General features: G+C 40.0%; 13 protein-coding genes across 13 annotated transcripts; 6 read left to right on the plus strand and 7 right to left on the minus strand.

The window, feature by feature from the left end:
* Positions 1-38: 38 nt before the first annotated feature.
* Positions 39-2388, plus strand: BEWA_004820 (hypothetical protein; the record flags this gene model as incomplete). The annotated part of the gene is made up of 2 exons (XM_004830683.1): positions 39-158; positions 223-2388. 2 exons carry the CDS (start codon positions 39-41, stop codon positions 2386-2388), a joined length of 2286 nt encoding a protein of 761 aa, XP_004830740.1.
* A 255-nt stretch (positions 2389-2643) lies between these two features.
* BEWA_004830 (proton translocating inorganic pyrophosphatase, putative) lies at positions 2644-3052 on the plus strand (the record flags this gene model as incomplete). Its single annotated transcript, XM_004830684.1, has 3 exons — positions 2644-2676; positions 2718-2805; positions 2841-3052. The coding sequence occupies 3 exons, from the start codon at positions 2644-2646 to the stop codon at positions 3050-3052; spliced, it is 333 nt and encodes a 110-aa protein (XP_004830741.1).
* A 30-nt stretch (positions 3053-3082) lies between these two features.
* Positions 3083-3631, minus strand: BEWA_004840 (thioredoxin, putative; the record flags this gene model as incomplete). The annotated part of the gene is made up of 5 exons (XM_004830685.1): positions 3083-3098; positions 3148-3162; positions 3198-3393; positions 3477-3539; positions 3604-3631. 5 exons carry the CDS (start codon positions 3629-3631, stop codon positions 3083-3085), a joined length of 318 nt encoding a protein of 105 aa, XP_004830742.1.
* Positions 3632-3841: 210 nt separating this feature from the next.
* On the minus strand, positions 3842-4261 carry BEWA_004850 (hypothetical protein; the record flags this gene model as incomplete). The annotated part of the gene is made up of 1 exon (XM_004830686.1): positions 3842-4261. The coding sequence occupies one exon, from the start codon at positions 4259-4261 to the stop codon at positions 3842-3844; it is 420 nt and encodes a 139-aa protein (XP_004830743.1).
* A 704-nt stretch (positions 4262-4965) lies between these two features.
* BEWA_004860 (importin beta/transportin, putative) lies at positions 4966-7704 on the plus strand (the record flags this gene model as incomplete). Its single annotated transcript, XM_004830687.1, has 1 exon — positions 4966-7704. The coding sequence occupies one exon, from the start codon at positions 4966-4968 to the stop codon at positions 7690-7692; it is 2727 nt and encodes a 908-aa protein (XP_004830744.1). The 3' UTR covers positions 7693-7704.
* Positions 7705-7722: 18 nt separating this feature from the next.
* Positions 7723-9899, minus strand: BEWA_004870 (acetyl-coenzyme A synthetase, putative; the record flags this gene model as incomplete). Its single annotated transcript, XM_004830688.1, has 4 exons — positions 7723-8889; positions 8925-9070; positions 9105-9702; positions 9741-9899. The coding sequence occupies 4 exons, from the start codon at positions 9897-9899 to the stop codon at positions 7723-7725; spliced, it is 2070 nt and encodes a 689-aa protein (XP_004830745.1).
* Positions 9900-10622: 723 nt separating this feature from the next.
* Positions 10623-11596, plus strand: BEWA_004880 (hypothetical protein; the record flags this gene model as incomplete). The annotated part of the gene is made up of 3 exons (XM_004830689.1): positions 10623-10919; positions 10956-11124; positions 11160-11596. Exons 1-3 carry the CDS (start codon positions 10716-10718, stop codon positions 11594-11596), a joined length of 810 nt encoding a protein of 269 aa, XP_004830746.1. The 5' UTR covers positions 10623-10715.
* An 88-nt stretch (positions 11597-11684) lies between these two features.
* On the minus strand, positions 11685-12170 carry BEWA_004890 (hypothetical protein; the record flags this gene model as incomplete). Its single annotated transcript, XM_004830690.1, has 1 exon — positions 11685-12170. The coding sequence occupies one exon, from the start codon at positions 12168-12170 to the stop codon at positions 11685-11687; it is 486 nt and encodes a 161-aa protein (XP_004830747.1).
* An 89-nt stretch (positions 12171-12259) lies between these two features.
* Positions 12260-13295, minus strand: BEWA_004900 (lipid-binding/transfer protein, putative). Its single transcript, XM_004830691.1, has one exon. The coding sequence runs from the start codon at positions 13082-13084 to the stop codon at positions 12272-12274; it is 813 nt and encodes a 270-aa protein (XP_004830748.1). The 5' UTR covers positions 13085-13295; the 3' UTR covers positions 12260-12271.
* Positions 13296-13645: 350 nt separating this feature from the next.
* On the plus strand, positions 13646-15373 carry BEWA_004910 (hypothetical protein; the record flags this gene model as incomplete). Its single annotated transcript, XM_004830692.1, has 2 exons — positions 13646-13794; positions 13858-15373. Exons 1-2 carry the CDS (start codon positions 13655-13657, stop codon positions 15371-15373), a joined length of 1656 nt encoding a protein of 551 aa, XP_004830749.1. The 5' UTR covers positions 13646-13654.
* A 28-nt stretch (positions 15374-15401) lies between these two features.
* On the minus strand, positions 15402-15933 carry BEWA_004920 (mago nashi protein, putative; the record flags this gene model as incomplete). The annotated part of the gene is made up of 3 exons (XM_004830693.1): positions 15402-15697; positions 15739-15857; positions 15902-15933. The coding sequence occupies 3 exons, from the start codon at positions 15931-15933 to the stop codon at positions 15402-15404; spliced, it is 447 nt and encodes a 148-aa protein (XP_004830750.1).
* Positions 15934-16053: 120 nt separating this feature from the next.
* On the minus strand, positions 16054-18321 carry BEWA_004930 (bromodomain-containing protein; the record flags this gene model as incomplete). The annotated part of the gene is made up of 1 exon (XM_004830694.1): positions 16054-18321. The coding sequence occupies one exon, from the start codon at positions 18319-18321 to the stop codon at positions 16054-16056; it is 2268 nt and encodes a 755-aa protein (XP_004830751.1).
* A 273-nt stretch (positions 18322-18594) lies between these two features.
* Positions 18595-23574, plus strand: BEWA_004940 (bromodomain-containing protein; the record flags this gene model as incomplete). The annotated part of the gene is made up of 1 exon (XM_004830695.1): positions 18595-23574. One exon carries the CDS (start codon positions 18595-18597, stop codon positions 23572-23574), a length of 4980 nt encoding a protein of 1659 aa, XP_004830752.1.
* Positions 23575-23698: the final 124 nt, after the last annotated feature.

Below are 23698 nucleotides of genomic sequence, written 5' to 3' on the forward strand. Positions count from 1 at the left end.
GTTAGGCGTAGTTTTTTACTCTTTTAGCGTTGCCTAAGATGGAGGGACTTGATGTAGCGTCCGTCGCTATTACCTCTACGGTTGTTGCCTTATCTTTATCTTTTTTTCTTCTTCGCTTTTACTTAAATACCACGGTCAATTGTGGTTCCTTCACTGCTGTAAGTTTATTCATGTCCACCCACATCTTTGCATGAGATTCTTCACCATACATCTTCTTTTTAGAGGGACCTCGACAAGCAACCTTTGACCAAGGAAAAGCTCAGTTTGAAGGTGTTGAAGGCTACCTTGACACATGTGAAGACTGTTTACACCTACCTCTTCCTCACCGTTGTCGTTCTCGGAGGACTCTTGGTTTTGTTCGACAACAAGGCTGTTTTGTGCATCACATTTTTGGCAGGTGGTTTGACATGTATGCTCAGTGGCTTCCTCGCCCTTGTCCTCTCCGGTAAGGCGCCCGCTAGGGCCATCCACCTCTCCTCCAAGTCTAAGCATGAGTCATACTTGCATCTCCACGGTGTTGCTGTAGCTGTAGCAACATCCACCTTGCTTGTGAACTTGGTCACCTTGTTCGTTCTCTTGCTTTTGTTGAAGACCTTTGGAGTATTCAGCTTGCCAACCATCAACTTGTTCTTCGCTTTCATCAGCTACTCAGTTGGTGCTATCTTTGTAGCTTCCTTCTTGAGATTTGCTGGTGGCGTCTTCACCAAGCCAGTTGAGCTCTCCCTTGAGGCTCCAGAATCAGCTCTTCACAAGGATTTGCCATTTTTCTTGGATGGAGTCTACCTCACCGCCGTTGACTTGTACTCTTTGTTTGCTGTTCTATTTACAGCCTTCTTGTGGCTCATGCCTTCCTCTGCTCAAGGTGTTAGCTGCTTGACAAGATTTGGACATTTGGCTTTCCCATTGGTATTGCTCTCATTCTTCCTCGTTGTACACCTCGTTGTATCATTCTTTGTTGAACTCCTCTTGAGACAGAACCTTTTGACTTCACTTTTGCATGCAAAGTTTGTTGCTCTTGGTCTTTACTTGGCTGTTGTTTTGGCTCTCTTCCCTCTCTGCGTTTACTTGTTCTTGCCAGATCCAGTTGAGGATGTTGCATACAATGGTTACATCGTCTTTGGACTCTTGTGCTTGGGATTGTTCGTCTTCCTTCTTCTTTTGGTTTACACTTACTTCACTTGCGCTCATGGATCACCATTCGCTACAGTAAACATGTACTCTATTGTCCGCGGTCTTCTTCACGGTATGGCAAAGGGTTCAGCATTCTCTGTCTTTACCACCCTCGTACCATTGGTCTTGCTCTTGTTCATTGTTCACTTGTGCTTGACTTACATTGGTCCACATTCTTTGGCCTTTGTTTGCTTGGGAGCAGCTGCCTTCCTTCCATTCGTTCAAACCCACACTGTCTTTGGAGCCTTGTGCCCACTCTCTAAGGATGTTGCTGTGTTGACACATGCTGAGGCTGAGGTTGTTGAACTTTTCGATGGCTTCTGTGGCTTGTCTTCACCTGTGAACGCCTCCTTGTACACATACCTTTGCTCAACTTGGACTTTGGTTGGCGTTTCTTTGCTATCTGTCTACAAGAGTCTTTCCCGCATGAGGCCATTGGATGCCCTTGGTGGAAACGTCTACGTTACTATGGTACTTGGATTCTTTGTTCCTCTCCTCTTTGTTGCTCTTTGCGTTCATGCTGCTTCCTCACTCTCCGCACCTTCCGCTTCTGGTGTTTACATCAAGAGTGTTCTTTCCCGCGGATTCTCAGGCAAACTTGGCCGCAGTGGTTCTGATGGAGCAAAGGTTGCAGGCGGTGACGGTGACGGTGACAAGGTTGGAGCTGGAGTAGGTGTCAAGGTTGAGGAAGGTGGTGCACATGCCGCTGCCCCTGAGTCTTTGGACCACGGATCTGATGACTTTGTTTTCGACTATAAGGATGCTGCTCTCTTCACAAAGAAGTCCTTGTTCTATGCCTTCCAAGGTGTTTTGTTGGTTATGGCAGTACCTCTTATCTTGGGTTTCATATTTGGCCCACACGTTTTGTTCATCTACTTGTGCTCTTTCCACGTTAGTGCATTCATCACATCTTATGTCTTCACTCACTTGGGAGCACTTTGGGAAACATGCCACGGAAATCTCAACTCTGGAAAGGTTTGCGTTGAGGATGCCGCTGATACCAAGAACTCAAAGATTTGCAACAACTTTGGACTTTTGGTAGCAAGGTTTGTTTCTCCAGCACTTAACTTGGCCGTTGCTTTCACTGTTCTCATTGCCCTTCTCTTCGCACCTCTCTTCTTGAAGCGTCTCATAGCGTCCTTCTACGCCGCCGCTGTAGCGGCTTACTATGACAACAGGGCAAAGGCCATGGCCGCTGGTATTCCTACTATCCCTTAAGCTTTCGGGACCGTAGAACATTAGTTCCTGCACAGGATCAACTACTTTGGGTTTTCACAAACTCATAACTTGTGATTAACTTGCTTTTAGCATTTACATTTGTGTCTATATGCCTGTACATTGTTGTGTAGTCTTTTGTGGTGAAAAGGGAGTCTGATCAGTTTGCTGTTGTGCATTTTCGGTACGGGTAGCATGAATTTGCGCTTGTATAGGACGTGTGGATTCTTTTTGGTGAATTTTCGGACGATTGCTTCCATGTCAAAATCTACACATTCTGCGAGTCCCAGCGTATGCCTTTATTTTTATTCCCATCTTTTATTTTTGTATAGGTTAGTTATATTGAGGAGGGTAAGGACAGTAGTTTGATTTTGAAGGTGAATGTGAAGCCTGGAGCCAAGCAAACTCAAGTTGTTGGAGGTTTGTAAATGTACATGGATACTTATGATTTTTAGCCCAGGAAGGACAATTGACACTTCAAATAGCTGCTCCTCCGAGAGAAGGTGCCTGTAACGAGGCTCTTGTAGAGTACGTGGCGGAAGTGTTGAAGCTGAAGAAGAGGAGCATATCTTTAATTCATGGCCACAAATCTAGGGACAAGGTGTTGTCTATAACCGGGACCACGTTATCGCAGGCTATTCAGCACATAAACGAGGCAATTGATTAGTATAAATTAGTAAATGTATCTGTTACATTTCTAGAGAGCAAGAGCCCTGAAGCGAGAATGTAGAATGTGTATATAGTTGGTAAAACTAAACGTACTTCTCTATGGATGCCCTGTAAGGTTTATATCATGTGAACAAGCAACTTACTTTAGGAGTTCTTCGTTGGCGCCTACGCATTCTGCAACGACGGATCCATCCTTGAAGACTTTGAAGGCTGGAATTCCGGTGATACCGTATTGGTTTTGCAATTCTGGAACCTTGTCGACGTCGACCTTGAGGAAGACAGCACCTGGGTAGCTTTGGCTAAGGGCATCGAACCTTGGGGCAAATCTTACGCAGGGACCTGTGGTTTGAATGTAAAATAGCGGTGGACTTGTGTATGGGAGGTTGAGCAGAGATTCGTTTCTGCGAGAAAGAGAAACTTACCGCACCATGTGGCGAAGAAATCTACGACTACAACGCCTCCAGCTTGGACGGACTTTTTGAATTCTACGAAAATGTTATGAATAGGCGCGGTGGCGCGTGCCGAGCCTCTGTACGCAACGGGACATACCTTCGACGGATTCAACTTGATGGACCATTTTGTAACGTACAGCTCAGCGTAAATGTTGTTGGAACTTGTAACTTATGGTAGGAGAGAAAATTTGAGTGATTAGACACGACGAAAATACTATGGGAACTTCCAAGGCCCCAGGGGGCTGTACTTGTGTCTATATTCTAATAGGAATTTATAAAATGTTCTTTATCTTCAGATGCGTTTTATGGAATCACATTGATTCGACGCTGGCTTACTAGTTGTTGCTTCCATCGGCTATGTTGGCGTATATCTCGTACCTTTTTTTAAAGTGTTTGTAGAACACTGCAACCAATCCGATAGTTACGACTAGCGTTACACCTAAAATTAACCAGGAGTGTATCTCTTCCCTCCTTCTTATTCTTGCTTCTTCTTCCGGCTGTCGCTGTTCGCTACTCTTTTCCCCCTCTCCTTCTCCTTCCTCTGGAGTAATTTCTACAAGTGTTGAAGGATTTAGCAGTTTTGGAGATCCTTTTTCATCTTCCGTTATAATGTTTCCTTCCTTGTCGTACTTTAGCACCAGGTCGTCGTTACTGCCTGGATCGTACACTGGAGCGTGCGCCTTTTCGTAGAGATCCTCATTGCCATCTGTCTTTTCGACTTGTTGGCTCTCGGTTATCTCTTCGGCGTTTGGCATGGCGTTCGGGGCGGGTATGCACTTTAAAGAATTTAGGGTACGTATACATTCAATGTGTACTCGGTGTACGCGTTAAATTTTGGATAGGTACGTCTCTACTTGATCACTGGCTCTTTATTTTTTCAGGCGAAAAGTTAATTTTTGACTCGGGTCACTGGCTGTTGGAAGGGTTGCGGATGGGAGTACAATAACAGACAGGAAACAAAAAATTTGAAATATGCGCAGGTTTTAGTATCCTGTACTAGAATTGGCTCATTTGTAACCTAAAAATGTGTATCATCGTTTGTATGCCCCCCATCCTGACTTTTAGGTTACGGTCTCTGCCTCCTCTCTTACTTTACAATTGCTACCTCCTGTATTCCGTTTGTAGAAACCATAGATTATACACTCCACTCATATCGTTTATATTTTTCACTTGTTTGTCTGTACATATTATTTTTATATAATTCCTTGTCTATATTTCTCATTATATTTACATTTTCGTACCAGAAGTATATATTTCGCAAATCCATTCGTATTTATCCATGGTTTTATAGTCCAGTATATACATATCCAATTTATTCACTCGTTTACGGACTGTATTGTGTACAATCCACCGGCATCATGTTTGAGCGTAGAGTGATATTAATGGATAGAATGGAGTAGATTTGATAAACCGTTCACAGGTTGGTACTTGGCCATATCAGCTTGATTCTGCAGACAAGATGGGTATTGATCGATTAGTATATGATCGCCTTTTGGGGGTTCTGGACTTAGTCACTCGGGGCGATACCGATTCTCAGAGATTTCTGAATGAAAACCTCAATGCCTTTGAATCAGGTAGAAATGATGCTTGCATATATTACCTGGAGGTATCATTAAACTCCAACAATTTTCACGTTCGCCAAATGTCTCTCTTATTGCTAAAGAGGAGTTTATCACGAGAATGGCAAAGTCTAACCGTTGAATCAAAGAGAGGGCTTTATGATGGCATCTTTCAACTCTTGGGAATCTCCTCCGCCGAGATTAGAAGTGTTGTTTCGTCGTGTATAGTAACCCTTTACGGTTTGCAGAGCGGTAGTGATTCTAAAGTTTTCACGCATCGATTGTTGGATATCTTATCAAAAGAATCTCCAGTGGAGGTTCTTGAGGCTTCTTCGTTGGCCCTTTCCATGATTGTTGAAGATATAATATCGTTCTCATCTGATGACTCTAATGGAGTGGCATCACGCGAGAAATTCGATTTTCTGAGGGTAGAATTGTCTAGGAGTATAATACAAACTTCCACAAGCAAGCCAGAGTTGCACAGGTACTTGTCCAAGGTTCTTTTGATCATGGTGGATTCGATGGAGGTAGCAGAGTATATTTTACACCATTATTTTGATCTAGTTTGGAACCTACTTGGCTCAATATCTACTATACAGGAGAGTAGCGCTAAAAAGTTTGTTTTGAAGTGTTTGCTACGAATTTGGGACTATAGACCGAGTTCTATTCTTCAAGCTTTATTTCCTATAATCACAAGTTCGTGCAAAGATGATAGCGATCCACAAGTCCAGATAGAGGCATTGGACCTACTATCGCACATACTTCAGTCTATTCAGTATGTCGAAGGCAACAGAGAGATGCATGATATTCGGAGCGAATTCTTGACAAGGCTTCGTGCTGAACTTCCGGTTTTAATAAAGATACTCGTTGAGAACACAAAATATACATCATGGGATTATATGTCCATGGACATATCGCATATGGAGGACGATAATGCTAGCAAACCGGATAGCATTCAGGATCTTCCATCTCACACACATGTTTCCAAAAAGCTTAGGGATTCTGATGACGATGAGGATTTGGACGCCGCAGAGACCAGTACTTGGGGTAACACATGGACCGTAAGGAAGGGAGCTGCTTTAGCATTGGATAATATTTCACAAGCATATGGTGGAGATCCTGAGGTTCTTGCCATATTTCTACGATATATTCAGGCAAATCTGGATAGCCCTGACTGGGAGATTAAGGAATCTGCTGTGTTAACTTTGGGTGCTATCTCTAGAGGCTCTCTTAATTCTCTTTCTCCATTTTTGCCCAAAGTTATTGAATATTTGGTTGTCTTGTCTAGTGATTCTAAACCTTTGTTAAGAATCATTTCTTGTTGGTGTATATCTCGATTTACCCATTTTTTGTTTAGCAATACCCAGTATTTGGAAACTTCTCTACGTGCAATTTTGAATAGAATGCTGGATACAAACAAAAGGGTACAGGAGGGTGCCTGCTCGGCATTCACAGCATTTGAAGAGACGTCTGGGATGCTTTTAGTCCCGTATCTTGATTATATTTTGGAAACTGTGCTGAGAGCAATCGAAATTTATCAAGAGCGCAACTTTAGAATTTTATATGATGTTATCGGCACTCTTGCCCAAAATGTTGGCGAACCATTGCTAAATGCAAGGAAATTCCCGGATTTGATGAATAGGCTTATGGATTTGCTGGCATCTACCGATATATACAAGCCACAGTTTTTGGCATTATTGGAGTGTATTTCTTGTGTATCACAAATTGTTGGTGATGGAATGTCAGTTTATGCGACAAAGATATTGCAGAGATGTCTCTATTCAATACATACAATAGTAACAGACTCGAAGGATGAGGATCTTCCTGGGCCCCCAAGATGGGACATTGTCGAGTTTGCTTCGGATACTATTTCCTCTCTAGTTTCTTCTCTTCATGCTACGCCTGCGAATGTATGTACTCTTTTGGATACTTGTTTAGCTACAGATGGATCTGGACGCCGCTTTGGAATAGTGGAGCTTTTGCTTGAATCTTGCAAATCTGGACTTGCGGGAGTACTTCAATCATGTATTGCTCTTTTGGGAGATCTAGGATGGGTTTATAGCGCTGTTTTAGTTCAGCCAGTAGTGCATTTACTTACTGAAAATATTTTGCACGACTTTCCTTCTGTGGCTAATAACGCAGTATGGGCAATTGGAGTTTTGTCCATGCATGAAAGAAGGAGTATTTTACAGCCTCAGCTACAAAAGATCGTTTTGGATCTCTCTCATATTCTCAATTCGGAATCTAGAGCTTACAAAAATTTATGCATCATACAAAATGTCTGTATTACCCTCGGAAGAATCTGTCTAAACTTTCCGGATAGTACATGTACATTGTTGCCTAAATTTGCGGAGAAGTTTTGCTTGAACTTGACAAGTTACAGAAACGATTTTGATAAGGCGCAGGCTATTCAGGGTCTTGCGCTAGCTGTTACAAAATCCCCAGTGTCGGCGGCTCAACACATGGCGGGAATTGTGCAGTTGTTTTTGAGCTATCCACCCTGTGACCCACAATTTGAAAGCGCACTTAGGGAAGCTTTGCTTGCCATTGTAAGGACAAATGGCCCTGCCTGGGAAAACATCCATTATAGCATAAAGAATGGTGCCAAGGTCCGATTTTTTAATTGATTTATGTACATGTAGTATATTTGAATTACATTAGACTAGTATTCTAATCTTATCTTCAAGTTCCTTGACAACTTCTGGGTTTGCAAGTGTGGACGTATCACCGATTTCGTCAAATTGTTGACTTGCAAGTTTCCTCAGGATTCTCCTCATGATTTTTCCACTTCTAGTTTTTGGTAGGTGTTGGGTTAGAAGTATTTTGTCAGGTGTTGCGAATGGACCGACCATTTGTCTTATGGAGAGTTTTAACCTGTTTTTAATATCATCTAATTTTTCACCATCTGCCTTTTGTTTGAGTGTGACAAAGCAGAATATACCTTGACCCTTGATAGCATGAGGGTAGCCGACTACTGCAGCTTCTGCAACGGCATCAACTTGGACCAATGCATGCTCAATTTCAGCACTGCAAAGACGATGTCCAGAGACATTAAGAGTGTCATCGATTCTACCAGAAATCCAAATGTATCCATCTTTATCTCTATATGCTGCGTCCCCAGTTAGATAATATCTGAGGCCTTCCGAATCCGACATTTTTGGGAAATATGTGGTTGCGATTCTCGCATGATCTCCATATACGGTTCTAAACATACCTGGCCATGGTTTTTTGATACACAAAAGGCCAGAACATTCACTTGAATGCAATTCATCTCCTGTGTTTGGATCTACTAGAGCCAAATCAATTCCAAAAAATGGCAATGTTGCTGCACCAGGTTTGGTCTTTATAGCACCTGGCAGCGGAGCTATTACTATACCTCCAGTTTCCGTTTGCCAAAATGTATCGACAACTGGAATTCTACCACCCCCTATAACATCATGGTACCATCTCCAAGCCTCTGGATTTATAGGTTCACCTACACTCGCGAGCACTCGGACGGACCTTAATGGGTATCTACGCATAATGGTTTCAGTATCGGGGACTCCCATAAGACTACGGATTGCAGTTGGAGCAGTGTAGAACTGGGTGATTTTGTGCGTAGAACACATTTTCCAATACCTATCTGGACTAGGATATCCTGGAAGGGACCCAAATATAAACGTTGTGATACCATTCAGCAACGGACCATAAATGACATATGTGTGTCCAGTAATCCAACCAATATCTGCCATGCAACCAAAGACATCGCCCTCGTGTACATCAAAGATGTACTTTGTAGTTGTGTGGGCATATACCAAATAGCCACCAGTTGTGTGTGCCAGACCCTGTTACATGTTGTAATCACAAGTATCTAACAAACCTTTGGTTTTCCGGTTGACCCAGATGTATAAAGAATAAAGAGCAAGTCCTCACTATCCATAACCTCTACTGGACAATAGGGCCGAACTGAAGCCATTGCTTCATGCATCCAAATATCCCTGTTTGGTACCATCTTGATTTCAGAGTCTGCATTTTGTTATTAACATGAAATAAAACAAACCTATATTCTTAAATACCAGACAGTGTGTTACAAATGAACATGTTTTCAACGCTTCGTCCATTATGTCCTTGGTTTTGATGTGCTTAGTTGCTCTGAATCCTCCATCTGCGGTGATAACAACCTTGGATTTAGCGTCTATGATACGCTCAGCCAGAGAAGCTCCGGAGAATCCTCCGAAAACGACGCTGTGAACAGCACCAATTCTTGCACATGCTAGCACAGAGAAGCATAACTCTGGTGTATTTGGCATATAGAGTGTAACAGTATCCCCTTTTTTCACACCGATCGATTTGAGAACATTCGCGACTCTGCAAACTTGTAGTTTGAGTTCTCTAAATGTGATCTTCCTGCAATCCTGTGGATTATCACCTTCGTATATTATAGCAAGACTCTCAGGCTTGGACTCTGCCCACCGGTCAACGCAGTTATAGCACGCGTTTAGTTTTCCATTGAGAAACCATGCCCAATTCCGATCACTAAATGAGCCCTCGAACACACGCGTAAACGGGCTTATCCAGGAGATGCTGTTTTTAGCTATATGACCCCAAAATTCATCAGAATTCTTCAAACTATGTGAATGAAGCGATCTATACTCATCCTAAAAGTACATATATGGTTACACACTGGAAAACGAACAATCGACGAGACGTGGTAATCGTGATTTTCGATCTTCTTTGTATCATAGATAGAATCTACATCGTAGGATGAGATCCCTAGATTCTCGTATTCCACAATATTCTTCGATTCATCCTTTGTAGAGACGACTTTACATGATCTAATTTCATTACTAGCCATTTTACGGTTTGTTGTCAAATTATTTGCTAAGCAACTCATTCATTTACCAAATTATGCAATATTATAATGTGTGCATATATATGACCCTTATAAATGCAGTTGCGACTTTAAATGCAACCGGACCTTTGGTGTGTAGGTACTTTTAACATAGGTGCAGATAAAAACTTTGCTGTACTACCAGCATCATCTAACCGAGTCTTTACATAGAAGGTCTGCTTATTCTGTGAACCGTAGACCTCAACGTATAACCCGCAATGTGTACCGAGCCATAAACCAGGGCTCGCGAATGGTATTATTCATATGGGGTATGGACGCGTAAAGTGCTTCTTACCTAGGGTTATGATCTTCTTCCTTTGGACCTTAAGGCTGAAGCCTTTACACACCCGCCTAATTCGTGGTCAACAATGTCAATTCACTGGGTTTGGGGTTCATTGTCTCTCCCCTAGTAGATTACCAAGGATGACGTTATTTTATTCTTTGCGTGTACATTTTTCCAAAGCTGGCGATGGCCAATATGTCATTTATATCTAATTTCCTAGCATATACCAGAAAATGTGTATTCACGGAAAACCTGCAATTTGGACATACCATCGTTACACACTTGCCCAGTAATATGCCTTTTCAGTCTCTAATGCTCAAAAAGATAGCCTATTATCCCCGGACTTACCCATAGGCCTCCGCCGTTGCCGGTGGTCTTGTACCTTGTTACCCAATACATCCGTCAGTGGGATTAAAATGACGTCTTCTCAACATTATGTCCATTTGAATATTTAAACCATTCGAGAATGTAGAAAAATCGCAAATTGTACAGCAACAATGTTGAGTGGCTCTCTGTTATTAAAGTTACCAAGGGATTGGCAACTAAAGATGCACAATGAGATTCTAAGCAAGTTACACCTGTGCATTTCCGATACAGAAGTTGCCTCCGCCGTCGCAGATAACACGTGGCGTTGCCTGTCCCAGGAAAGCCTCAATAAACACGAGTTGGCCGAGAGACTTCAACAGGATCTCACGGAATACGTTTGTACGCCTAATTTCAATTAATTTTACATACAGGCACTTGATTTCTCCGAGTGGGTCATAGATTTTGCCCAAAAGTCAATAGAGTACTATCTGGAGACTGTGAGTTCGAGTGCTAACAAGGAGCCAAATAACGAAGCTACGAAAACAACAGCTCCATCTTTGCCAAAGTCTGTCGATAAGACTACCCCTAGTCCGGCAAAAGGTATATTATCAGTTAATTCTTCATGTAATGAGCAGAGTCCCGTGGTAGAATTCTAAAGAAAGCCATAAAAGAAGTTTCTCAAAAGACGCCCTTGTCAAAAACAGTGGATCCGTTGAATGATACTCTAGACAACTTGATAAGGAAACAAAAGATAGCAAAGCTACAGGGTATGGCAAATGCTCCGCTGGGTGTTCAGACCAAAAGTGGAAAGTTTAAACAACCGAATACGGATACCACTGAAAGGGCGCCTTCAAAGAGCACATTTTTCAAAAACATGACGCTTTTAAATACAACCAATGATAATTCTCAAAATAATGAAGTTATAAAAGTACCAAAGATTTGTATAAACTTTCCAAACTGTCAATATGGAGATAAATGTCGATATATACACCCTGTGCACAAGATTTGTAAGAATTTGCCAAATTGCCCATTTGGAGATAAATGTGCATTCATACATCCAAGCAATGGATAAATAAGTAAGATTTAAAACCACCTAGCCAAATCATCAAAGTTCCAGCTTTGGTTGGATTCTAAATTGTGATTTACTAGTACATGTAAAGCTAACCTGAATTTTGAATATCTTCAGTGCTTTTTGAGCTGAAAATGTTTGTGGTTTGGGTTATAAAGTTGGTTGACAAACTAGAAATAGTTGGGATGATGGAAATAACATCCTCAGACGCTTCTGAATCAGAACTGGAGGGAGACAAACAACAATCATTTTGTGGTTCCACCACAATATCTACTAGTGTTTTAAATGTTTTTGTGAAGGATTCATTCTTGAACTCCTTACCCAAAACTTCACATGAATCAGCGCGTATTTGTTCTTCAGTTGGATCTGTGTTGCTTTTATCGACACTTTCCTTTTCCATATCTTCAATGACCTCTGAGACATAGTAATCGTACATTTTCCGCAGATTGTCATCTAAATGCTCCTCATTTTCTTCTTCGTCGTTAGTTATGCTAAATTCTTTTACCGTGTAGTCTGTTGCAATATGGTTAGAGTCAGCTGAACCATCAGAACTTCCTTCCAACTCGGTCACTATCATTATACAAAATCTGCAAATGTAATCATTGGTGCCAATGTGAATCTGGCTCTTGCATCTACTACATGTATATAAAGTGCACAAATAATTAAAACCGTGTAACGCTATAGCTCGTCATGTTCCAATCCCTTGTCTTCGAACTTTAGGGTGCTATACTTTAATTTACCGCAATATCCAACAGATTCTTTATGGTCCAGCTTTTGAGATGCGATAACCATTTTAGCTAGGATTCCTGGGACGACTTGTCCGGTGATTAAGTTTACATATGCGTTTGGTACCATGGCTTTTGGATTCTCAAAATATGTAGCTACCATAGAAGTCCTTGCCTGATTTTCATCATCTTTACAATCTTTAAGTATAAGGAGACTCTCAAAGTCATCTACATGAGTAGACCATCTATACTTTTTGTCGGTTTTATATTTGTCTGTTGCTAGACTTAGCAGTGCGACTGTACCATTTTCAGTATTATAAAGAGTCCTTGTAACCATATAGGTTCTCTTTGTTAAAGGAAACGGGTATTTTGAAACCGAGAATGTAACATCCGTACAGGTTTCCTCAATGTATGTTATATCCTCATGTTCTACATATGTGCTATCCCAAAGTGGCCTATTCTTTAGGTTTGTTAGAAGGGCAAGAAGGTTTTCCTTGGACACATCAACAATTCCCTGTACCAGAAACTCCTTGAGTGTTGTGTCACTTCTTGGTTTGCTAAAGAGTTTTAGGTTCGAAGTTCCAAAATCGTAATCACGCACTAGAGTGTAGTCAGCGAATGTCAGATCCCTTTCGAAACGCCAGATTAAATCTTCGTTGAACTTTGTTAGATATCCGTCGATGGTGGCTACAGGGGTTTTTTCGGGATTATCTCCGGACTGTGTTTCTGGAGCGTTTACTTCTTTAGAATCGCCACTGACTGTCATTTTTAAAAGGAAATGCTATGTGTTAATTTTGTATGAACTTATCTGTGGAAATGGCCTGAAAATCACCGATCCAGTGGCACACAGGCGACACATCAACTCGTTAATTATTACAAGAGAGAAATTTTAAAGTGCAACAGTCCCAGCATCTGGAAACAAATTTAGTGCTGCGCCTCAAATTGTCCAAAGAAGCGAATTATAGAGATATGCTCCGTGCCCTAGTGTGCGTGATAGATAACGGTAGGGCGTCGTGAACCGCACTTTTTCTCAAGGATTCGAGGATATAGAATCTACACATATAACTACATGTTTAAGATTTATAAGCCACAGGTGCTCTAACGCAGCATAAAGGCGTGAGATTTTGGGACTGGCCGTTGAACCAAAATTTCTGAAATTCGCAGGCACATTGAACCCATAGCAAAAAATACAAACTTTTATCGTCTAGGAATACTATATGTCCTTCCGACTGTGTACCATAGTAACGGAAGATTTCGTGAGCCGCCCCGTCGTTGTCGTGATTCGAGCATACCTTACCCGACCAGAATTCATACTACTTTTTATATCGCAAAATAAATGAAATACCTACTTGGAGGCTCCACAGGCCTCCTGAAGGAGATTGATACCACCAATCGCACGTTGCAATGCTTTACAAGGCTGCAAGATCAATCCCTGGATAAAAATGTAACTTCCATGTGTTGGTCCGGTGGATTCGGGTTAGTATATATGCGTTTATGATATATTCGTCTCCATCGACGTCATTCATGGCTTTTTTACAGAGGATATCTCCAAGACAAAATTACAGTTGGTCACAGTGATGGAACTCTTCGATTATTCGAATTTCCTACCATGGAGATACTCAAGGAAGTCAAATTGCCCTCAAAATGTATCCATGTGAGTATGTTAGGAAAGCATTTTGACCAATTTGGCCCTGATTTTTATGCCAAGAACGATAATTCAATTCTGTATCCAGCATATTCGGATTCTGATGTATACAATGGCCATGATAGGCAGTTATTGGCCGTTTGTGAATCAGGTCACATTTTTGTTTTCGATTGGAGTTTGGATTCCGATTCCTCTGTCTCCAAGGTTTTGGACTTGGTAACTGGAGAATCGACAGACACGGATATTCCCGGGATAATATCTGGATTCAAGTACAAATCCCCTATAAATGCAGTTGCTGTAAACTCTCTAATGACAAACAGGATAGTTATTGGAGGACTTGAGATTCCACCAATACTCTTTGATTTGTTCACAGGTAAGATTTTATGGGCTGGGAAGTATCCTCATGCAACGCTCTTGGATTTAAAGAGTGCTATGGATATACGCGGAATCGTTTTTTTAGAGGATATTGACCAAGATACCTTTTGTGTTTCTACATCTGATTCGTCCATTTACGTTTACGATACAACAAGTCAAAGGGACCCTATTTTTGAACTAAACATTTGTGATGAGCGCGCAAAGGGATTGTCTTATAACTCTCTTTTGTATTCCGGAATTTCGGACCATAATACGAAGCATCGCAAATTATTAAATACAAGTATAAATGTAAACTATTCTCATGACAATAGGAATATTATTAGAATGACAACAACTCCAAACATAACGGTCGAACATGTGAAAGGCGAGGAAGATTCTACAAATACATTGGAGGGTCATGGATTATCCATAAAATGCAGAACATTGGGAGGAAATGATTATTGTAACATTTACATTTCCGACAATGTTGGTTCCGTATATCACATGCAGTTACTCACTGGGGATAGATTGGTTGAGTGGGTACACAGAAAGCTCTGTAAATCAAAAGAGTACAAGAAAGATGTTAAAAAATTGAGTTATGATGAAAAGTTGGAGGTTATGAACCACCTTATAGAAGCCAGAAAGAGACTTGCGTCATCATCGCATAATGACAAACATATTCACTTTAGAAAATCAGGTTATAACCAGTTTATTGGTAAAGTGATTTATTCCTTCAATATTCACAATGGAGCCGTTCTCGGTTTGCAATCGATTGGAAATTACCTTGTGACAGCAAGCTTGGATAGATTTACAAAAGTTTTGGATATAAAAACAGGCAAGGTTATTTACCAACACTACTGTAACCAAAAGCAGACATCCATACTGGTTCCAAGAGAGTATTTCTTAGAGACCTTTGATAACGAGAAAGAATTCAAGGCCCTTAAAGAGCCTGAACCAGAACCGGAACAAGATCCTGTAGTTCCTTCTGAAGATGGCTTGGATGAACATATGATGGATGAGTTGGAAGATAACGATCCCTTTGATGATGACGATTAAACTGGTTTGATCTGTAATTTTTGTATATTTATACTACACAACTTACTCTAAAATGCAGACTAATTAGGGAGAAGATAAAGCACTTGAGATCTTGCACCAGATAGTAGAATATACGCAAGCCTTCAGGATCTTTTGAGCCTTGTATATCATGGAGTGAGCCGATTTTTGAAGTTGTAAATGTGTAGTATTTCCCATCAAGTTTGATTTCCAGTTCCTGTTTCCCTATTCTATCGGGTTGTGGCCATCCATTATCACTTTCATGAGTTATTTCAGAGTCTGTTATTATACGAGAGAGCTCATTTACGACTTCTTTGGTTAGGTAGACTGTAGATTTATATGACTATCGCATATATTCATCAACCAACCCTCCTTTTTGATTAATATATCCCTTTTATAGTTGGAATTGTTGGCATAGCGTAGTCTTCCATCAGATTCTACTTCAAACTCGAGAAATTCGTGACCGAATCTACCTTCGTGTCCAACACTGGATAAATTCGTATATCTAGGGGGTTTCTGGGATAAACTTACTAGTACCGAAGATAAAAATTATCTTCTTCCATATCTATGCGATTCTATGAAATTTATCGGTATGCAATGATCTAAAGGCGGAGCTACTTCTATACCAATGGGGTATGGAAGTTCTTACACATTTTACAAAATATATACTTACAACTTCATAATTATATAGAATCACCGTTCGTTGTGATCCACTGTGGTATAGAATCTTTGCCTAGATACTCTGGAATCACGGCATTGAGTACATCCAGAGTTGTACTTTTATGCGTTTCAGTCAAGTTGTTGCAGAGCTGCAAAAATGATCCATTCATGATCATGTCCAAGGCCTCTACTAGTGTATGTGTGCATGAGTTTTGGAGCCTGCAGACTGCAAGCAGGTACCTATCGATTAACATCTTGACCATAAGTTCCAGGAAGACTCTCGTACATCTGCAATTCTTCAACATATCATCGTAGATTTTTAGTGTGTAATCTACATGCTGCATTGTTACATCTAATTCGCTATTTGCCTTTATTCTTCCATCCTTGTCGATTTTACTCGGCAACTTGGTGTTGAAAATGTGAAACAAAATCACAGAGACGTATTCGTGTGAAATATTCTCATTATGGACTAATTTACCCAAAATTTCAACAAGAACAGTTATGTTGTGTTCGGAAGACTCAATGTTCATTGCTATCCTCGAAAAAATGCGATGTTGGTCATCGCTAAAAACTTGTACTTTGTCATGTAACTTATCCAGAAAATTTTTACAAGTTCCTGTTCTTCTAGAAATGTATAATATTAGTTTTAAAAACACAGTTAATAATTCACCATTGGTAGCTTCGATGAATTCACATATAATTGAATCAAAATCTACATTCCAGTCTGTAGCCACACTTATGTCCATGGAGAGATTATTCAAATATTCCCAGTGACCAGATCCGTGATTTTTTGGAAAAACCTCTGAAAATACCAGAGGTGATAAACCTTTTACCAGTCCTAGCAACGGCCATATGCTAGGGGACTTTGAAATTACTGCTAACAAGCTTTCAATTATGCTCTTGTAAACTTTGGGAAGATCTACTATTTCAGGGTTGGTAGGACTCTCCTTTGTCTGAGAACGAACAGAAATCGAACCAAGTGCATCAAACTGATTATTCTTAATCCTACTGTAGACCACACTCGATTTTAGCCAATTTTTAATGGTTGTCACCTCCAAATTTGAATTGGAAAGAATAGTAAGAATGTGAGTTATCCATTCAACCTTCATTTCAGCATCTTGAATTTCTGAAAGTTTTTGGGAATCAACTGATACGGCAATCATAAGTACCTGTGCAACCCTATCATGGTGTTTATCAGAAAATTTGTTTTTCATACTTTCCAACAGAAAAAATGGAGCTAATAGTGCAACACCATGTCCAGTATAAGTTTTTAATAGTTTAATTGCTATTTCCGACTTTATAAAGGTAAATTCGTAGTAGAGAGTTTCGAATGTTTCTTTCCCCTTTGGAGTCAAATTTTCATATTCATATATATCTATTCCAAGAAGAATGTCAACTACACGCCTATCATTAGGTCTAACCAGTTTAATACTATTTAACAATAGTTTTAGCAACTTTACAACCATTGAGGTCATAGACAGGCACTCTACTTCGTTCGGGGTTCCAGGTGCATTTTTTTTATCCCTTATTCCATTCTTTTCGGATTTTGTTGCACTTTTAAAACTAATGGGATCATCACGTGATAGCAATGACAAAAGACTATTTATTACGTATTCCACAATGCGATTTTGAAGATCTAAATCTGCGTCTTCAAGAGTTTTAAAGAGTAAAGTTACACAGTTTATATGTTTAAAAGATGGCGATTTTGGGGCATTAGATATAATTTTATCCAATAGTTTGTCACAATAATTCGAGAGAATCCACGGTGTTTTATCAACTACTAGACTAATTATCATGAGTGTATCCTCTCTTACGGGACCATTGGTAGATAATAGACCCTTGATCAGATACAAGTAGAGGTATTCAATACACTTGTTGTCGTATATGCTTTCATCCGAAAGATACGTTGAAATGATTGACATTAACAGATTCTTTGCACGGGTTCTCACACTGGTAGATTCGTGTATCAGATTGGAGGCGGTCACTTGTATTATTAAGCACAAGTTAAGTCTGCCTTCGTCTACATACCTTCTTACAAACTCTACTATGCCCATCAATGCGTGATTACGCACATTTTCAGAGTTATGCCTAGACTTCCCTATTAGCTCCGCCAAAGTTAACCTTCTGGAGGTTACGTTTAAACATCCCTTATCAGCAGCTATGGATTGTTGCGATAGTTTTACGGTCTTCTTCAACTGGCCTACATTGGCCAACAACTTTTCATCTTTGCTACCGTACTTCCTGAATTGCGATTTTCCTACCCTTGATTTCACCTTTTTAAAATCCTTCATTTCCTACCCTTATGCGTTTGAGTTTTAAGTCTCAAATGTCCCGTGTTTAGGTTAGATTTTCAGTTTGGTGTCATTTGGACTCATATTCATCCACGTACGCCATAGTAGCTAAATTTAAGGTGTTTACATTAACTTCATATACAAGGGTAATGTGACGTACAGTATTGATATTGTGGAGTCTGAGAAGTTTCAGTGTGGGAGTGCTGGGTCTCGGGAATAGGTCTTTCTGGCACTCATATCACTCTTTTTTTCACATATCGCACAAATCGCAAAATGTTCAACTACTCACTCGTCTTCCAAAGGGTAGATGTAGTTTTAGACTTTGAACAGTTGAATTTGAAAGGTTCGACACACATAAATGCTAGATTAGATGGAGAAATAGCTAGCAATGAGACAGAAGATGAGAAAACATTTATGTTACAAATATTTTTACCTATAATCGGTAACGCTTTGTACAAGCGTGTAGTAATAAATGACGTAGATATCAACTACAAGCTGGTTAAGTCTGTAAATCCCGCAAACAAAAACGATATTATCGATGAATCGTGCAAAAATGTGGATTTGCTTACATTTGAGGGACTACATTTGTCAGCCCAGCCGCTATGCGACTCCGTAATGTACGTTGAGGTCGATCCGAAAGCATCGGATCTAAGGATCGACATATACTTTGAGTATTACCAAATGGATGGAATTTCTAGCGAAATCCACTTTGATAAACATTGGCTATTACCTAGAGGCTCAACTAATTACAAGGAATATACCATATTTTCTTCAGGCAGTCTTAGTACTTGCTGGTTTCCTACTCTATTTCAATCGGGAAACAAAGCTTCTAAAGATACTAAATATGAGCTCAACGTAACGGTTCCAGTAGATTATAGCGTGATCAGCGGATTCTCTTTGAGGCAGGATCTTTTGGACGGTGAAATGAATGAACACATGACCACCAAAACATATAGTTTTGTTTCAGATGATGCTACACTAAAGTTTTTAAATAACAAGCCAAGGTTTGGCTTGTTTGTCGGAGAGTTTGACTTTTGGAACGGTTTGGAATCACGGCATTATGATCAGGAATTGAAGGATGAGGATGATATTCATAGTGAAGTGGAAGATGAAATTGCACATTTGACTACTGGTGCCACCTTTGATATGCCTAAAAATTCTACTTTGATATACGTCACCTTAAAAGGTTTTGGGTATCTCCTAGAATCCACGAACATAGCCACCATGATGTGTCTCGACGTTTATAAGCGAACACTGGATATTGACTTACCACCAATATATCTTATTTACCTCCCATATACAGGATTTAAGGAGTCAGTAAACATTTCTGCATCATTAAGAACCCAGAATTACGTTGATACCAAGAGATGCAGTTCATACACTGGTTCCGAAAATCATCTTCATTCCTGTTTTTTGGACTCACTTACCCAGGTTTATAACGATATGTACTATAAAAGTGGAACCAATATGATAGTTTATTCGCTAGATTGCCTACATAGTTTTTCAGATATCAGCCATGATCCAAAATGTATGGAGAAAAGAATCGCAATTGCGTTGGGACTCTCCAGTTTGTATTTTAAAGAGGTAAAACATGCATCGAGAGATTTGCATTTAAATATCATTCTCCAGTCTTATCTTCTGGACAATTATATAAAGCGTAATTTTGGAGTTGTAGAATCCAAGATTAGATTGTGGGCAAAGAGAGAGGCATTTGCAACGCATGTAGAGCTCTATGGAGATCCATATCCATTATGTACGGGGAAGAGCTATACCACATCTCACATACTCATGAGTAGTTTTGTTTTTATTTTAAAGGCACAATTGTTTACAAGTGTCCTTGACAACTTGTTTTCATCCTCTCTTTTTCTTCAGGACAATTTTATCGTATATATACTGAAGAAGTGGATTTTTGGAGATGATAAATTTAGATTTAAAAGGAATTTGGATGATACACAAAAGGAAGTGGGTAATTCTAATGTTTTAAGAGGGGACAAATTTTGGGACTTTGTTAGAGATGAAATAGTACTTCGTTATGTAACATATTGGAATGCAAAGCCTCAAAATCGTTTATCAGTAGATAATCAGTTATCCGCGGAGATGTCTCTAGTTGATATTATAAGGCGCGGTGTTGAACACGATCCATTATCATCCATAATCACAAACTATAACAACTTGGTGAAATCATTTGTATTCGGAACTGGTTGTCCGCAGGTGAACATGGGATTTATTTTACAGCTCCAAAGGAAGGGTACTTCTATGGATCATTTGGCCTTTAGAGTAGATATCAAATCTCTACAGCCACCACAAGATGTTGATACGGATGGTAAGACAGTATATTCTTTATGTAAGATGGCTGGAATTTCTGGAGCCAACATTCTTTCTGCTTATTTGAGACTTGCAAGAATTATGCAAATAAATGACCAACCTAACCTTGATAGATATGTTTATGAGAGGGTTTTGGAGATATTTAACATTAACTATGATAAATGTATAAATATACCTCACCTGCTAGATTTTGGGGATTTTACAGATTCTTTGGGTTTTATTTCCTTTTCTGAGGTTGGACAACTACGCAAGAACTTAGCACTGTATCAGATATGGCACGACACCGTTGATTTAGTGGGTAGAGATGGTAACTTTACCATGGGATTTGGGTATATTGGCATGCATCCACTCCATTTTTGTCTCGGAAGCGGTCCACTTTGGGATTGCGTGGAAGCTTTGAGGCAAACATGTGATATAAACAAGATAGTGGAAACTCTTGTTGATAATGGTAGCTCATACTGTGGCAGGCATATACACAATGATACTGTAAAGAGGCAATTTAATAGAGGTAGACTTCCAATTGCCTCAATTGGTGGATTTGCCTTATGGAGACAAATATATCAGCAGAGGGCTCTGTTGTACAATCCAGAAGACAACTTTTTTATGTCGGATACTACAGACTCTGATACGCCGGTACCATTATCTGCTGGATTTGCAAAAAAATGGATATTCCCTTTTGTTTCGGAGATCGTTGAAGATGATGGTGTCCGTGAAAATATACGTCTTGTAGGAGATTTGATTCCTGTGAGTTACCCAGTAAATCCAAGGGCTAAAAGAGGGCGCAAGAAGGTTGCCCTTAAGGGTGTAGCAGAAGATATAGAAGCTGAAGAGGTTCTTGGGAAAAACCTGTATATTGGACAATACAGTGATAGCGATCGCTTAATGATCGACTGGATGAAAATGCTGTATATGGGTATGCATCCTGAAATGACCCAACTGGATAATCGCTCAGTTGTCGCCAAGGTTTGCAGTAAAACACGATTACCATTATTGTGGATTCGTATAGATCCTAATTTTAGCACGATTTCAAGAATGAGAAGATGTCAGAGTAGCGGTATGTGGGAGCAACAGCTCCTCTCTGATAACAATATATTTGCGCAAATGGAAGCGGCATGTGCACTTGGGTCATTTGGAAGGAGTGAACATTTCCTATCATCTGAAAGTCCATTGATTGATAGTGCAGCAAAGAAATTGGATCTCGCCATTAAAAGGCACAAATCGCATCCCTCCATTAGATCTAGATGTCTTTATTCTTTGGTTTGTCTTCATAACCGTGATTTCAGGCAACATCGTAACATTCAATCTATTTTTACAAAGTATCTTTCATCATTTTCGATTAACTCTAACACTGTTAACCAATGGCACCCTAGTGAGGCAAGATTTATGATTGATTTTTTCAAATCTCTAGCCCTTTTGAGGGATAAAAAGGGATACTCACTACAACTTTCTATTGATATATTTTCAACTGTCCTGGAAAATATGAACGGAAAGAACTTTTTGGTACATGCTACAAACATAGTTGAGGCTTGCTCCTTCTTGAAGATACCACCATGTACAACTACACATACGCCATCTACACAACCTCCTAACAGGATATTAGAGCATTTGGACGCATCTGCGGATGTAAATAATTACACGGATTGTTTAAGAATAGAGAATTTGTGGAACATCTTGTGGCATCTTTTTAGACTCGATGGTATTCCAGGAAGTTGCTCACCAAATCGCATGTTAACTTCAGCATTTTTAATCTGTATTAGTAGACAACCAGTATTTCTATCTCTTTGTAATTCTAAGTTTGAAACTGAGAAGGACCTTGGATTTGTTTTTGATTTCATATATTTCATCCCTCTCTTGCAGCATGTCAGTTTGAAGAACCAGGCTGCCTTTGAGTTAGGACAGACGTACAGTGATAAGAATGTATACCACGCAGCAATCAGAGCAACCATTCAGGTCTTGATCCAATCTTTGTATGTGCTCCAGCATCCTACTGTAGTAATTGAGCAACCTAAGGATAAAAACCCAGATACAGATGAAGAAAATCCTTCCAATGATGACGCAGATTTAATATCAAGACGCACGATATCTGCCATGGATGAAAGGATTAAAAATGGAGATTTCCACATTGCTCTGAAGGCTGTAAGCCATATTCAAAGGATAAATATGCTACAAAAGGCATTGGGTATACTTGAAGCGGTAAAATGCACATATATACTCCACAGACTGCTAAACAATTGGGAACTGAAATTATATGTATGGGACGCATTATCCGAAGTTATAATCGAAAATTCGCATTCATGTCCCATAATATTTTCATCCCTTGATTCCACTATTATTAAAGAGATCAGAAACTACCTTTTGGTTGTTTTGAAGTCATCATGCATATCTTCTAGACCATTTGATTTGAAACTATTTGTGAAGGTTCACAAGGTACAATCTGTTTTACTCGGATTCGGAACTCTCTTTGAGGACGATCCTAAGCCAGATCAAAAATTGGTAAGCGATCGATTAGAACGACTCCAAAGTGGCCTCAGTATGCCTAAGATTGCAGCGTTCAAGAGAGTTCATAGTGACGCGGAGACGGGCTCAAATGCGGACTGGCAGAGTATAGTACTAGAAGCTGTTCGGGCACTCAAGGAACTTCCACAGGCGCATTGGTTTTTGAGAGACCCAGAGAAGTCGTTCAAGGGCTATAGAAACATTGTAAAACATCCCACATGGTTGAATAAGATTGAAAGCAAGGCTGTGAACAAGAATTACGCCATACCTATGCAATTCAAGGCGGATATGACTCTCTTGTTTAAGAACGCTAAGACATTTAACAAGGCGGACAGTGTTCCATATAGAGACGTTATGATTCTTGAGGAACAGTTCGACACACTTTGGCCATGTATAGTTAGAGCATTTCAAAGGAACGCCAAGAACCCCTAGTTTGATTCGTGCTCACACACTGTCTCGGTATTTCGAGATTTATGATTTGCGGGCTTCATAGGCTTGCAGATAGGTAGCGCCCTATAAGTTATTTACTTTTGAGCTTCATATTAATAATTGTACT

This window comes from Theileria equi, chromosome 3 (genome assembly GCF_000342415.1).
Source record: "Theileria equi strain WA chromosome 3, complete sequence".
Lineage (NCBI taxonomy): Eukaryota > Apicomplexa > Aconoidasida > Piroplasmida > Theileriidae > Theileria > Theileria equi.